At 38.4% G+C, this 12,661-nt stretch overlaps 1 protein-coding gene across 3 annotated transcripts in view; it reads left to right on the forward strand.

Moving 5' to 3' along the window:
- Positions 1 to 12,661, forward strand: part of NEK7 (NIMA related kinase 7) — a 158,698-nt gene that overhangs the window by 82,277 nt on the left and 63,760 nt on the right. For all 3 annotated transcript variants that reach the window (XM_023247963.2, XM_023247962.2, XM_023247964.2), the window contains one exon: positions 2,048 to 2,188. In XM_023247963.2, coding sequence (XP_023103731.1) covers positions 2,048 to 2,188 — 141 coding nt within the window. The remainder of the gene's footprint in view (positions 1 to 2,047; positions 2,189 to 12,661) is intronic.

Raw genomic sequence — 12,661 nt, forward strand, 5'->3', positions numbered from 1 at the left:
TGTACAGTGACAGGAGTTATTGCTTCTGTTTTTGAGAAACATTGCATTTGAACTACAGTGAAACTTTAGCAGAACGTTAGAATTTTTGCTAGCACACTAGATGTAGTAAAGCCTACAACGTTAAAAGCATTGGGGTTAATGTAAAGTACTGCCTATATGTCAAAGTAGCCTTCTGCATCAGTCATGGGGTCATCAACCTGAACAGAGGTTTATTTTACTTGACTAGGAGTTCAAGTTCCGTTGAGTGTGTTTATGACCAGTGCTGTTGACTGCATTAATAGGTATTTAATGTTCAGTCTCATTAGATGGTGCACTAGTCCTATGCCACAGGAATGTCATGTGTACTCTGAGTTGGCTCAGAGAGTAGAGGAGTTCCAGAAGAGTGTGAACAGAATGGTAGAGGCTTGAAGAATGTACTTAAATAAATAATCCAGGAACCTTGAAAAGCCTATGCATATTTAGCTAAAATAGAGAAGAGATAGGGCATTTGATAGTTAAAGTAGACTATTTTCTCCTATTTTGTTATATAGGTAGAGATGCTAAAATAGATTATGAGTGTCATGAGGAGCCTAAAAGGCTGTATTCCTTGGGTGCCTGTTACAACGTCAGCAACAGTGTCTGACTGTAATCGATGCTCAATTACTGTTTACCCCATGACTGATTTAACGAATGAAAGAGTCCATGAATAAACAAGTGAACAAAAGCACTAGGACATTGGATAACATTTATAAGGAGTTGGGTTTTGTCTCAAAATAGGATGACAGTTGTGCTCCCCTCCCAACACCCTGTAATTATTTCTCTCATAGCAGTCCAGAGCCTCTTCCATACATTTGGGTAAGCCCTTTCAGAGCAGAAAGCATTTCTGGTTCATCTCTGTTTTCCTAGCAGCTAGTGCATTAGTTAAAAAAAAAGAACCCTTTTTCATGAACAACAGCAAAATCTTTTTTCAACATGTAATTAGGTACCAAGTGAAAGAAACTAATCTGAAAAGGTTACAGTCTGAATGACTTCACCTGTATGACATTCTGGAAAAAGCAAAGCGGTGGAGACTATAAAAAGATCGGTGGCTGCCAGGGGTTAATGGGGAGGGAGGGATGAATAGGAGGAACAGAGAGGATGTTTAGGGCCATGAAAATATACTGTATGATACTGTAATGTTTGATACATGTCATTATACATTTGTCCAAAACTGTAGGATGTACAACACCAAGGGTGAACCCTAATGAACTTTTGGTGATAAGGATGTGTCAGTGTAGGTTCATGAATTGTAACAAAAGTACCACTCTGGTGGGGGTTAGGGAAAGCTATGCATATGTGGGAGCACAGGGGGACTCTAGAGGAAATCTCTGTAACTTTCTTATAATATTGCTGTGAACCTAACACTACTCTAAAAAAAAAAATGAAAGTTTTTTAAAAAAGTAATGATATGGTGGTAAATTCCCTGCCACTGGAAGTGTTCTTTGTACAAGTTAAATAACTCTCAGGAAGCTCAGCAGATTTTCATGCGTTTAGTTGGCAGGTTGGACAAAATAAGTGTGTGTGTGTGTGTGTGTGTGTGTGTGTGTGTGTGTGTACATTCTGTTTCAAGTTAAAGATACTTTGAAAAAGAAAACAAATGTCAAAGGAGTACTGGATTGAGTGGGACAAGTTTGTATTCTATGAACTGAAGATAATTTTATAGAGTTCGTATCTAAAATTTCAAAATCTTCATTCCCTGACATTTCATATCCTTTTTCCTTGGTTTATTTTTTTTTTTGTTTGCCCTTCCTATCTCACATACTGTATATATATTTTTTTATGTTTACCCTGTTTATTACTTTTCTTCGCTGCCAGAACTTTTCTTTGAGTGTAGAGATTATCATCTGTTGGGTCTGCTACTGTATCTCTAGTACATAGAACAGTGCCTAGCATGAAGGGCTCAATAAATACTGGTTGAATGAATGGATGTCTGCGAGCTTACCGTAGGTATTACCTACTTATGTGAAAACAATCAATAATTGTGTGAATATTGTGTGATTGAAAACTTTTCTGATTTTTTTAATTACAGAAGGCCTTACGACCGGATATGGGCTATAATACGTTAGCCAACTTTCGAATAGAAAAGAAAATTGGTCGCGGGCAATTCAGTGAAGTTTATAGAGCAGCCTGTCTCTTGGATGGAGTACCAGTAGCTTTAAAAAAAGTGCAGGTAAGATGATTTCAATTATATGTAAATCAATGTAAAATTATACTATGTGAATAATAAATGCAGGAAAGTATGTCCTAAATGATTGGATAATGACAGTCTTGAGAATGCTAGAAAGGAATAAAAATTATACTTTAAAAGCTTGAATTGAGTGTAGTACACAGTAGAAATTAATTTTTAATTTTAATATTACTTCTAGGCTTTAAAAATTGAGCTGGTTTTGTTCACCTAGGTTCAGTAATGACTGGAATGATCCTAGAAAAGCTTTTACAACTCTAGATTTTAAGAGGCAGATTTGAGTTATCACCACCTGCTCCTAACCGGACATGTAACTAGATGTCACATCCTTAGCTGCTAGGCCTCACGATAGGAAAGTAGACTTTACAAAATGTATTGCCTGAAGTTAGTAAGTGGCATTCAGGATTAGGGTGGGGTGTTAAATTAATGTGGAGAACCACAGTGGCAATAAATGAAAGAAAAATGAAGTGAGCTTGATTTACTGGAAAATTACAAAAAGCATGAAGTAGATGCAAACAGAGGATTGATAACCTGTTTGAAATTTTCCATCTTGTATTTGTATCATTCTGGAAGCAGTTTTGCTCTTCAGTCCTGACTTCTTGTCTTGTTTCCCTCAGATTCGTTTTTCTTGCTCCAGCACCCCTTACAAGTCCTACCCTAAGTCTAGCGTCCTAGTTCCACTGAAATGTACTTGCCAGAGCCCTAGAAGTTTCACTTGTCCTAACGAGTCTAGAAAGTGTAACTTCACTTGCCCTCTGGTCTAGACAGTACTTGTCTTTCTGCCTTAGAGTATGTTTGACATCATTCAGCTTTGCTTCGCATTTTTCACATAAGGTAGTTATTGTTCACGCTTGCCCATGGACTTCCCATTTGATTCCACAGCCCTGATATTTCTTTTCTGTGTAGTGACCTGTGAGACCAAAGTTTCCTCTTATTATTTTTTTTTGTAACTTTGTAACTTATTTACATATACATACATATATGTGTGTGTGTGTATATACATATATATGTATGTATGTATATATAAATATTTTTAAAGAGAGAGAGAGAGAGAGAGAGAGAGAGAGAAAGCATGAGCAGGGGAGGGGCAGAGAGAGAGGGAGACACAGAATCTGAAGTAGGCTCCAGGCTCTGAGCTGTCAGCACAGAGCCTGATGTGGGGCTCGAACCCACAAACCGTGAAATCATGACCTGAGCTGAAGTTGGACACTTAACTGACTGAGCCACCCAGGCACCCCTTTTTTGCAACTTCTTAAAGGATCAGTATACTTGGCAACAGCTATTATAGAGATGAGCAGTTTTCACTTACGTTTTTAAGGAAATGTTAAATGTTTATAGAAGACGTTATGTGGCGCATATTAGATATAAAAAAATAATAGAAATGCTCTCATATCCATCACCTGGCTTAAGAAATACAACATTAGAAAAAATTTTTGATCTAGATTTGCTACTCCCTTCCCTCAGAGGTAACCATATCTGGAATTTTGTGTTTTAACATTCCTTTGCTTTTCTTTATAGTTTTCCCCACATCTGTATAAATATCAAATAAATCTATTGTTTGCTTTGCGTTTTTTGAACTTTATATAACTATTGTCACCTGTTCGTGCATGTGACTGTTATGTCATATTCCATTGCTCTTGTTACACGCTGCTTGCTGTTTGGGTTGTTTCTAAGTTGTTTACTATTATAAACAACACTTTGTGGTTTTCTTAAGTGCCTTTCCTGGTACATGCATGCCAGTATTTCTCTTTTGTGTATGCCTGGGAATGGAAATGACGAGCCACAGGGAATGCATGTGGTTGGTTCTCTAAGTTGATACTGAGTTATTTGCCATAGTGGGACGGGTTGACTTTCACCAGCAGCTTATGAGAGTAGCTTATGAGAGTGTTCTTTCTTTTTATATACCACTTACAGCTTAAGAAAAATAGAATATAGAATGCAGATATTAATGTTCACAAAGCAGATGTCTTTGGAAGGACTATTCCCTTACAAAAGAACTCTTTGACCCATTTTAAAAATGTATTTATTGAATTTCTACTATGCAACTCTAGGCACTGAGAGAAATAAAAGAGAAGGTAGTCATATTATTCCTGCACTCCAGAGGAAAAAGAGTCTTTGTGGAACAATTACATGTGAACCCTGTGGCATGGATTCCTGATTTAAATAGGAGTCTGCAGAATGGAGGTGTCCGTTTGAGCGGTGGGTAGAATCAGAACCTTGGCCAGGCTATCAGTGTGAGAGCAGATTGTGGAGAGCACCGAACAGGAATTTGAAGACTAGGAAAGTAAGGATTCACTACAGATTCTCAAATCGAGGGACAATCTTCAAAATTCATTCTTTTCAAAATAAAATTACAACCTTAACACACAGAATGGACTGGAAAGAAGACAGCTGCTGACATGCCGCAGGCCATGAAGGCCGGAGGATAGATGGAGTGAGAAATCATTTGGAGGTCCCTGGAGGCCTCCTTCTCCACCTTCCCACTGATTCTGAGTGTAGAAAAACAGACAAGGCTCCATTCCACCTCTAACGATTGTGTTTTAAATCACAGGATTTCGTCATAAAAAATACTTAGACAAGGAGGGAAGAAAGGAGGAAAAGAGGGAGAGAGGAGGAAAGAACAAAAGCTCTTCTAGTTCTCTCACAGTGCCATCTGAGTTGTTTCTTGTCTGTATTTTTCTTTTGATTAGGAATTTGAAAGGACGACGTGAGTTCATATGGGCAATCATATTTCCATTCAGTATCAGATGCCCCCTCCACCTGTTCCCATTTTGCACCGTGATAAACCTCAGTCAACAGTCTCCTGCCGTGAGGAGTTAGCATTTGTCCCTTTGGGTTATGTTGTTTGTCTCTGCTTTATCAAGTGTTGATATTGTGGCATCTTCTAGTTTAAACGTAACTTCTTTATAGAAGAGAGGTGATGTCGTGAAGATATTCCTCGCTTATTTAATTAGGGAATAGTGTCTTAGCCTCTGTGAGGAGAAATGTATTTGCATTTCAGATATGTTATTGATTTTTGTGATGTATTACACTTGTGCTGAACAGTAAATCCCATGCTCCCTCCTTAAAAAATTCTCTGTAGCTTGAAATGAAAATGTTTAAAATATTGTTAACCAGACTGCCTTCCTTTCTGAAGACTCAGGCCCTCCTCAAAAACTTCATAGTCAAATACTGACTTTACTCATGCATCTTGTTATTTTGAGGTGAGGTTACTTGGCTGAAGAGCTGTATTACTGTTCCCAGCTCTGCTAGAACCCTTCCTGAACACTGTGCTCACTTTTATAATTCACTTTTCTGCTTATAGATCGTTAAGGAGACACGTTAGAGTTACCATCCAGGTTTCCTCAGCTTCATTTTCAAAGCATTTCTTTACTTTGTCCCACATAATCAAGTTTTACTTTTTCAAAATCCTTAAAAAAAAAAAATAAATAAAGCAATGTCCTAACCTCTGGTGACTTTCCTACAGGTTTGCCTGTTGCCTGTGTGTGGAAAGAAGAGTATACTGAATGCATGTGACTTTGAAATCATAGAGATCTGAGAGCCAACAGTATATGACAACATTTACCGATCTTTTTGAAAATGTACTCATATCCCCTCGTGATTCATTGGCCAAAATTAAGATGGTGCCTTAACTGATGTGACTTTTTTGCAATTCCATCTGCCGAGATGGCTTCCGTCTCTTGCTGTTTCCCTTCCTTGCCGCTTCCCTCCCTATTGCTCATTCACTCAGTCCACCTACTGTTGATATATTGATCACCTAGTGTTTGGTGCACAGGGGGGAAGGCCTTGGGAATTTAAGATAAATAACGGGAGTCATGGGATTCGAATAGAAGTGCAACAGAGACCCATCTGAAGTCACAGGATAGGCACCGGCATGGGAGCAGCCTCCAGGAACACGGGTGAGAGGAGGTTGGGAAAAGTCTTCATAGAGGCTGTGAGCTGGGTCTCAGAACCTCAGTTCTTTGCGTTGGGAGACTATCAAAAGAATTGTTTTGATCTGGTACATGAAATCTCTATATCATGCTTCTTAGTTCATTGATTAGAGCTATGTAATTGGAATTGATTTTTATTTTGCTAGTCTTACGATAGTACTGTAGTATGAATTTTGGGTCTTACTGTGTCTCAGTCCTTTGATTTTTTGTTACCCTAATTTTCTAATAGTAGGTGAAATATTTTGATCCTTGGTTTGTTAATGCTTAAGTTCTCTTTGCTTACTCTTAAGTTTTATGTCCAGATAACGCTGTTTTTCTGTGGGACATCCATTGTCATTGACATTCATTAGAATGAATGGAAAGTACTTTTGTATAGTACTTACAAAGATAAGGTGATAATTTGTTTTGTTCAAATTTACCCTTTTGATCCAAGTGATCTCAAAACAACTTCTTGAAGGGACAAATACTCTTTGATATTTGCTGCTGTATTTATATTTGATTATTACTATAAAGCATTCATCAAGGCTATCACTTTTTTTTTTAATTTTTTTTTCAACGTTTATTTATTTTTGGGACAGAGAGAGACAGAGCATGAACGGGGGGGGCGGGGCAGAGAGAGAGGGAGACACAGAATTGGAAACAGGCTCCAGGCTCTGAGCCATCAGCCCAGAGCCTGACGCGGGGCTCGAACTCCCGGACCGCGAGATCGTGACCTGGCTGAAGTCGGACGCTTAACCGACTGCGCCACCCAGGCACCCCAAGACTATCACTTTTTAAAGTATATTGATGAGCATAACTTGTTTTTTTTTTAAACATATGTCAATTTTAGTTTCTAGGTTCTGTATGTTTTCACGTAATTAGAAGTTGGGATTACTTGCATTTAGAAATTTGTGAACAATGATAACTTCTTCCATAATGCATACTGATTATAATGCATTCATAATCTCTACAACTATATATTCAGTCTCTTTCAGTATTCACTGTGATTACTGAATTTCCTGCAGCTTTTATCAGCTTCGTTATTTAATCTCTTTGGATTTCCTTTGAACCTTCCAATAGTTATTTGAACAAATGAAAATTGGGAAGTATTTGTAAGAATAATCTATATATTATATTTTTTTAAATTGAAGAATAATTTAATAATTGATGCTAGTTTACTTGTTAAGGAGACACAAGCTTTTATCTTAAAAATGAAAGCTTCTTATTTTTATTTATTTGTACTTGCAAGTGAGAAAAAGGCATATAAGAAAAAGAGCAGATTTTTAGTTTTCTTGAAAGTTTAGAGAGTAGGGCATTCTAGTTAACAACATTTTGGAGTTATAATGAATTACCATACGTGGCATAAATAGATTATCAACATTGAAATATTTAAATGAGATAATGGACATCGATGAAATAATTTAGTTCTTTGTCCTTCTTTGATGTTTCACAGTGTTTTTACTTTAGCATCTTATGGTGTCTCAGGGTTGTTATTGTGCTAACCCAAGTTTTGATTGTATGGGTTTATCTTAAAATTTTTAAATGATAAACTCTTCTACTGGCCAAGCCTAGTGAATATATATAGTTGAAGTAATTGTTTATTTATGCTGTTGAAGACTTTTGATATGCTCATTTAATATTTATCAAGGACTTACTATATGGCAGGCACTGGATTTGACAGTGAGATACAGCTGAGTTCAACATTTTTGTTGAGAGGGGGTGGATAGACAGTAAGTCAAATAATTATAGGTAAGAAGGAAATGACGCATCAGGCTCTGTGCTGACAGCTCAGAGACTGGAGCCTGCTTCCGATTCTGTATCTCCATCTCTCTCTGCCCCTCCCCCACTTGCACTCTGTCTCTGTTTTTCTCAAAACTAAGCAAACATTAAAAATATATATATATATATATATATATATATATATATATATATATATATAAGAGTGTGTACTCCCAGAAAACACAAGAGGCGAGTTTTAAGAAGCTGCAGGTGTTGAAGCAACAGATTATTCTACACAGGTGTCAGTATGAAAGTCAAAGGATGCTATTACAGGCAGAGAAGGAAGGCTGTTTTGGGAGAAATGGGGCAACTGGTAAAAAAAAGTCTCAAAGGAAGCAGAGATGAAAAATCCATCCAGAGCACAGGTAGAGTTAAGACCAGATGAATTAGAACAGCTATGCAGTTTGTGAAAGCAAAGCAGACAGCAAAGACTTTGTGTCAAACAGGAGATGGCATTTTCCACCGAGCATGGTGGAAAATACACCAAGTGCATACACCAAGAGGCAGCAGCTTCCGAGTAGTCATTTTTAACTTCCACTGTGGACATTGTAATCGCATATCTGCTGATCTGGGGTTCTTCCTATACTGTGCTTAAAATGCATTCAAATGGGAAGTGTAAGCGAGTACAACATGTCCAAGAGTAAGGGGAACTCCAAGCAAAACTCCAAGAAATACCCTGAACCCTTCCATGCCATGGGACATGGAACAATGATAACATGTGAATAGAGAAATGAAGTCATACACGCTGGAAATTAACCGTGACTGGGAATTAGCAAGACAGAGAGAGATTCTAAAGTGGAGGCATCTGCATTGCTCAAATAGCTGACAAAGGTCCAAGAGAGTTAACAACTGAGATCAGACCTTGAATAAGAGGTCTGAAGAAAATGAAATAATGAATGCATGGTAATCAAGATGAGGTCAAAGAACAACTTTTGTTGGAAACAGGGGATGGAAGAGAAGTGGGAATTTAACTACAGAAGGAGTAAGGTAAGTGCAGGGTAAGCGATGGAGTGCCATGGAGTGAGGCATGCTGAGAAACCATGAGGTCTGGTCTCAAAAGAGTCAACATGGTACCAAGCAATGGACATGAGATCATGACCTGAGCCGAGGTTGGATGCTTAACTGAGCCACCCAGGCACCCCTGGGATTACACACTCTTGATTCTTCTCCCTCTTTGGGTATCCCTTTTCTGTCCCCTTCAATGGCTTTTCTTTTCCTAACTCTTTATGGGGCACAGTTATAATTTTGGATCCTTTGTTTCTCCTATAGCCACATTCTCATTCACAGCTTCCAACATACCTTCGTAGGGTAGCTTCTTTTATTTATTTATTAAAAAAAATTTTTTTAACGTTTATTTATTTTTGAAACAGAGAGAGACAGAGCATGAACGGGGGAGGGGCAGAGAGAGAAGGAGACACAGAATCGGAAGCAGGCTCCAGGCTCTGAGCCATCAGCCCAGAGCCTGACGCGGGGCTCGAACTCGCGGACCGTGAGATTGTGACCTGAGCTGAAGTGGGACGCTTAACCGACTGAGCCACCCAGGCGCCCCTAGGGTAGCTTCTTAATCTATACCGGCCCTAAGTTTTGCTGAGCTTTAGTCTCTCATAAAATCTGAATAAAAGTGAATTTCCTGTGATAATTTTTAGAGTTTTGTTTTGTTTTGTTTTTGTTTTTAATTTTGAGGAAACCTATCAAACAGGGCTTCCTGATGGACTCCTCGAGGTTGGATCACTGCTAGCCTGTTGAGTTAAAAGGCATTTCTTTGGAAACAAAAGTTTGTTTTTTTTTTTTTTTTAAATTTTTTTTTTTTCAACGTTTTATTTTTGGGACAGAGAGAGACAGAGCATGAACGGGGGAGGGGCAGAGAGAGAGGGAGACACAGAATCGGAAACAGGCTCCAGGCTCTGAGCCATCAGCCCAGAGCCCGACGCAGGGCTCGAACTCACGGACCGCAAGATCGTGACCTGGCTGAAGTCGGACGCTTAACCGACTGCGCCACCCAGGCGCCCGGAAACAAAAGTTTTTTAATAGTCAAAGAGTAATTAGTGACACTCACAGGTATCTAGTTCTATACCATCATTTGCTAGGACCTTAAGGAATCCACAAGAAAGAAATTGAGGCCTGTCTTATAATTTGCAGTTCAAACATGTTGATGCATTAAGATAGAAAGGCTGACAGAAGCCAGATCCTAGGCCTTGGTGTTATAAAGGGAGCAAGTTTCTGGCATCAGTGTAGAACTCTTCCTGCACTCACCTTGCTTAACGCTTTGCCCCTCCTCCTCCATCCCAATCTCTCCACCCTTTAAGTGCCTCTGTATTTAGTCAGGGAAGTGCTGGTGGTAGAGACCTTAATTATTTGGACGTTAACTTGTTCAATGATTGTGGTTTATATCTAGAGAGTTCACAGCCCTCGTGCTGTGGATTGTTTTACTCTCCGCCCCCCCCCCCCCCCCCATCCTCTACCCCTTCAAATAAGAGAGACAGGCTCTGGACGGGAAAGTCTGAGCTACCCAAGCACCCTGCGATTACACAATCTTGATTCTCCTCCCTCTCCGGGTATCCCTTTTCTGTCCCTTTCAATGGCTTTTCTTTTCCTAAACCTTTATGGGGCACTTTCCACAGTTATAACTTTGGATCCTTCGGTTCTCCTGTAGCCACATTCTCATTCACAGCTTCCAACGTACCTTTCTAGGGTAGCCCTTCAAATAAGAGAGACCAGCTCTGGAAGGGAAAGTCTGCCTACCAGTCAGCAAGTAAGAGAACCAGAAATGTACAGGCTGATAATAAAAATATTCCTTAAGTCTCCTCTCCCCTCACTCCAACAATGGTTAGGGAATGGTCTGTACAGCCACTGGTCAGTTGGAATAAGGGATGGAAGCATCATTATGGCACCAGGTAAAGAAGGCAAGAACACTGGGATGAAGAAAGGCATAATCCAGGGGTGACTGAGGTTTTGTCATATGGAGTACAGTGACTCAATTTAGGGACAGTTCAGTTCATTTAGTCATGCTCTAACAAGCTGGGGAGGCCTAGGGAATATTTGGGTAAGATTTTTATTTATGTAATATCTATTTAAAGTGAGATATACCAGGTTTTTCAAGCTTCCTTAGTATATAATTTTTAAGTACTTTCATTGCTACATTTTAAGTGTTTTTTGTTGTTGTTGTTGTTTTTTCCTAACAAATTGACATAAGCCTTTTCAAGGACATTTCTGTTAAGTTACTTGAAGGCCCTCTTTTTCCTCTTAAAGATATCTGGTGTTATCCTTTTCAGTTTCATCAGTCATGAGTAATTTTTGGCAAAATTTGAAGATGACAAAAGAAAACTTTTAAAAATGATTCAGAAAATACTGAGAATTTATTAGCCAGTACTTGCCTAAACACTGTTAGTAGCTTTGCTCTTACCAAGTGTACTAAAAACCCAAAGAAACTTGAGTAGAGCTCAAAAAGATGGCTTCTGGAGCAAAGCTTGTAAATATCCTATGAAAGCTATTTTTACAAAGTCTAGATTTTGTTTTTCCTTGTGTGTTGTCTTTTCTTGCTCATGAAATCAGACAGTCTTGAATCTGTGTCTGGGAATGATTTGATCTAAATCTCCAGTTTTTATTTTTGTCTTGACTTGCTGGCTGAGAGAAAAAGAAAGATAAGATACTAATGAATTTCTGATTAAATGTATTTATAAATGTATTTGGTTCAGATTTTAGTTTTGCCTCAAATGTGCCAGCCATGCTTATCTCTCAGTGAAGAAGGAAAAACTTTGATATTATTGAAAATTCAGTTAAAAATAAAAGTTAATTTGTAATACTAAATTAGTTATAATTTGAATTAGAAATTCATGATTTCTGTGGAGCAAACTTCCATCTTGCTATGTTGTGTCTATTTGGAGTTTCCTAAAGCACTTGGACACATCTTTTTCTCATCTCATTCACTAGCTTTGCCTTTTAAGTATTTTTCCCATCATAGATACATTGATTATTGGGAGGTTAGATTTATACATGTCTCCAAGTTTATGATTTTCTTCATTTTATTTTATTATTTTTTTTTAAATTTTTTTTTCAACATTTATTTATTTTTGGGACAGAGAGAGACAGAGCATGAATGGGGGAGGGGCAGAGAGAGAGGGAGACACAGAATCGGAAACAGGCTCCAGGCTCTGAGCCATCAGCCCAGAGCCCGACGCGGGGCTCGAACTTACGGACCGTGAGATCGTGACCTGGCTGAAGTTGGACGCTTAACCGACTGCACCACCCAGGCGTCCCTGATTTTCTTCATTTTAATTACTAGTACCAGAATTAACCTTTCTCTTTTTCATTAAAAAAAAAAAGTTTTCAGGAATTCCTTTAAAATCTAAGACATTTAACATTTTGTATTTCCCTGCATTTCTTTCAATTATATCAAGTCCACTGTGACTAGGAGGTCCTAAGAATGGCATTAGCATTCATGATTTGGTGAGAATCAGTTATTTCTCTTGCCATTTTGATTTTTAACCATAAATAGTCTCTCTGTGTATATTTCATAACTATACTAATATCAAGTTCAAAATTTTGTTTACATTAATATTTATTATTTAACTTGTTACATAAGTAATATCAATTTTTCTGCCATCATTTGGCAATTTGAGGAACGTGTGCCTTTTTATATGAAATTGCTGAGTGTAGAGATGCTTGGGTGGCTCATTTGGTTAAGTGTCCAACCCTTGATTTCAGCTCAGGTCGTGATCTCATGGTTTGTGGGATCGAGCCCCATGTAGGGCTCTGTGCTGACAGCTTA

This window comes from Felis catus, chromosome F1, assembly GCF_018350175.1.
Source record: "Felis catus isolate Fca126 chromosome F1, F.catus_Fca126_mat1.0, whole genome shotgun sequence".
Taxonomy (NCBI): Eukaryota; Metazoa; Chordata; class Mammalia; order Carnivora; family Felidae; genus Felis; species Felis catus.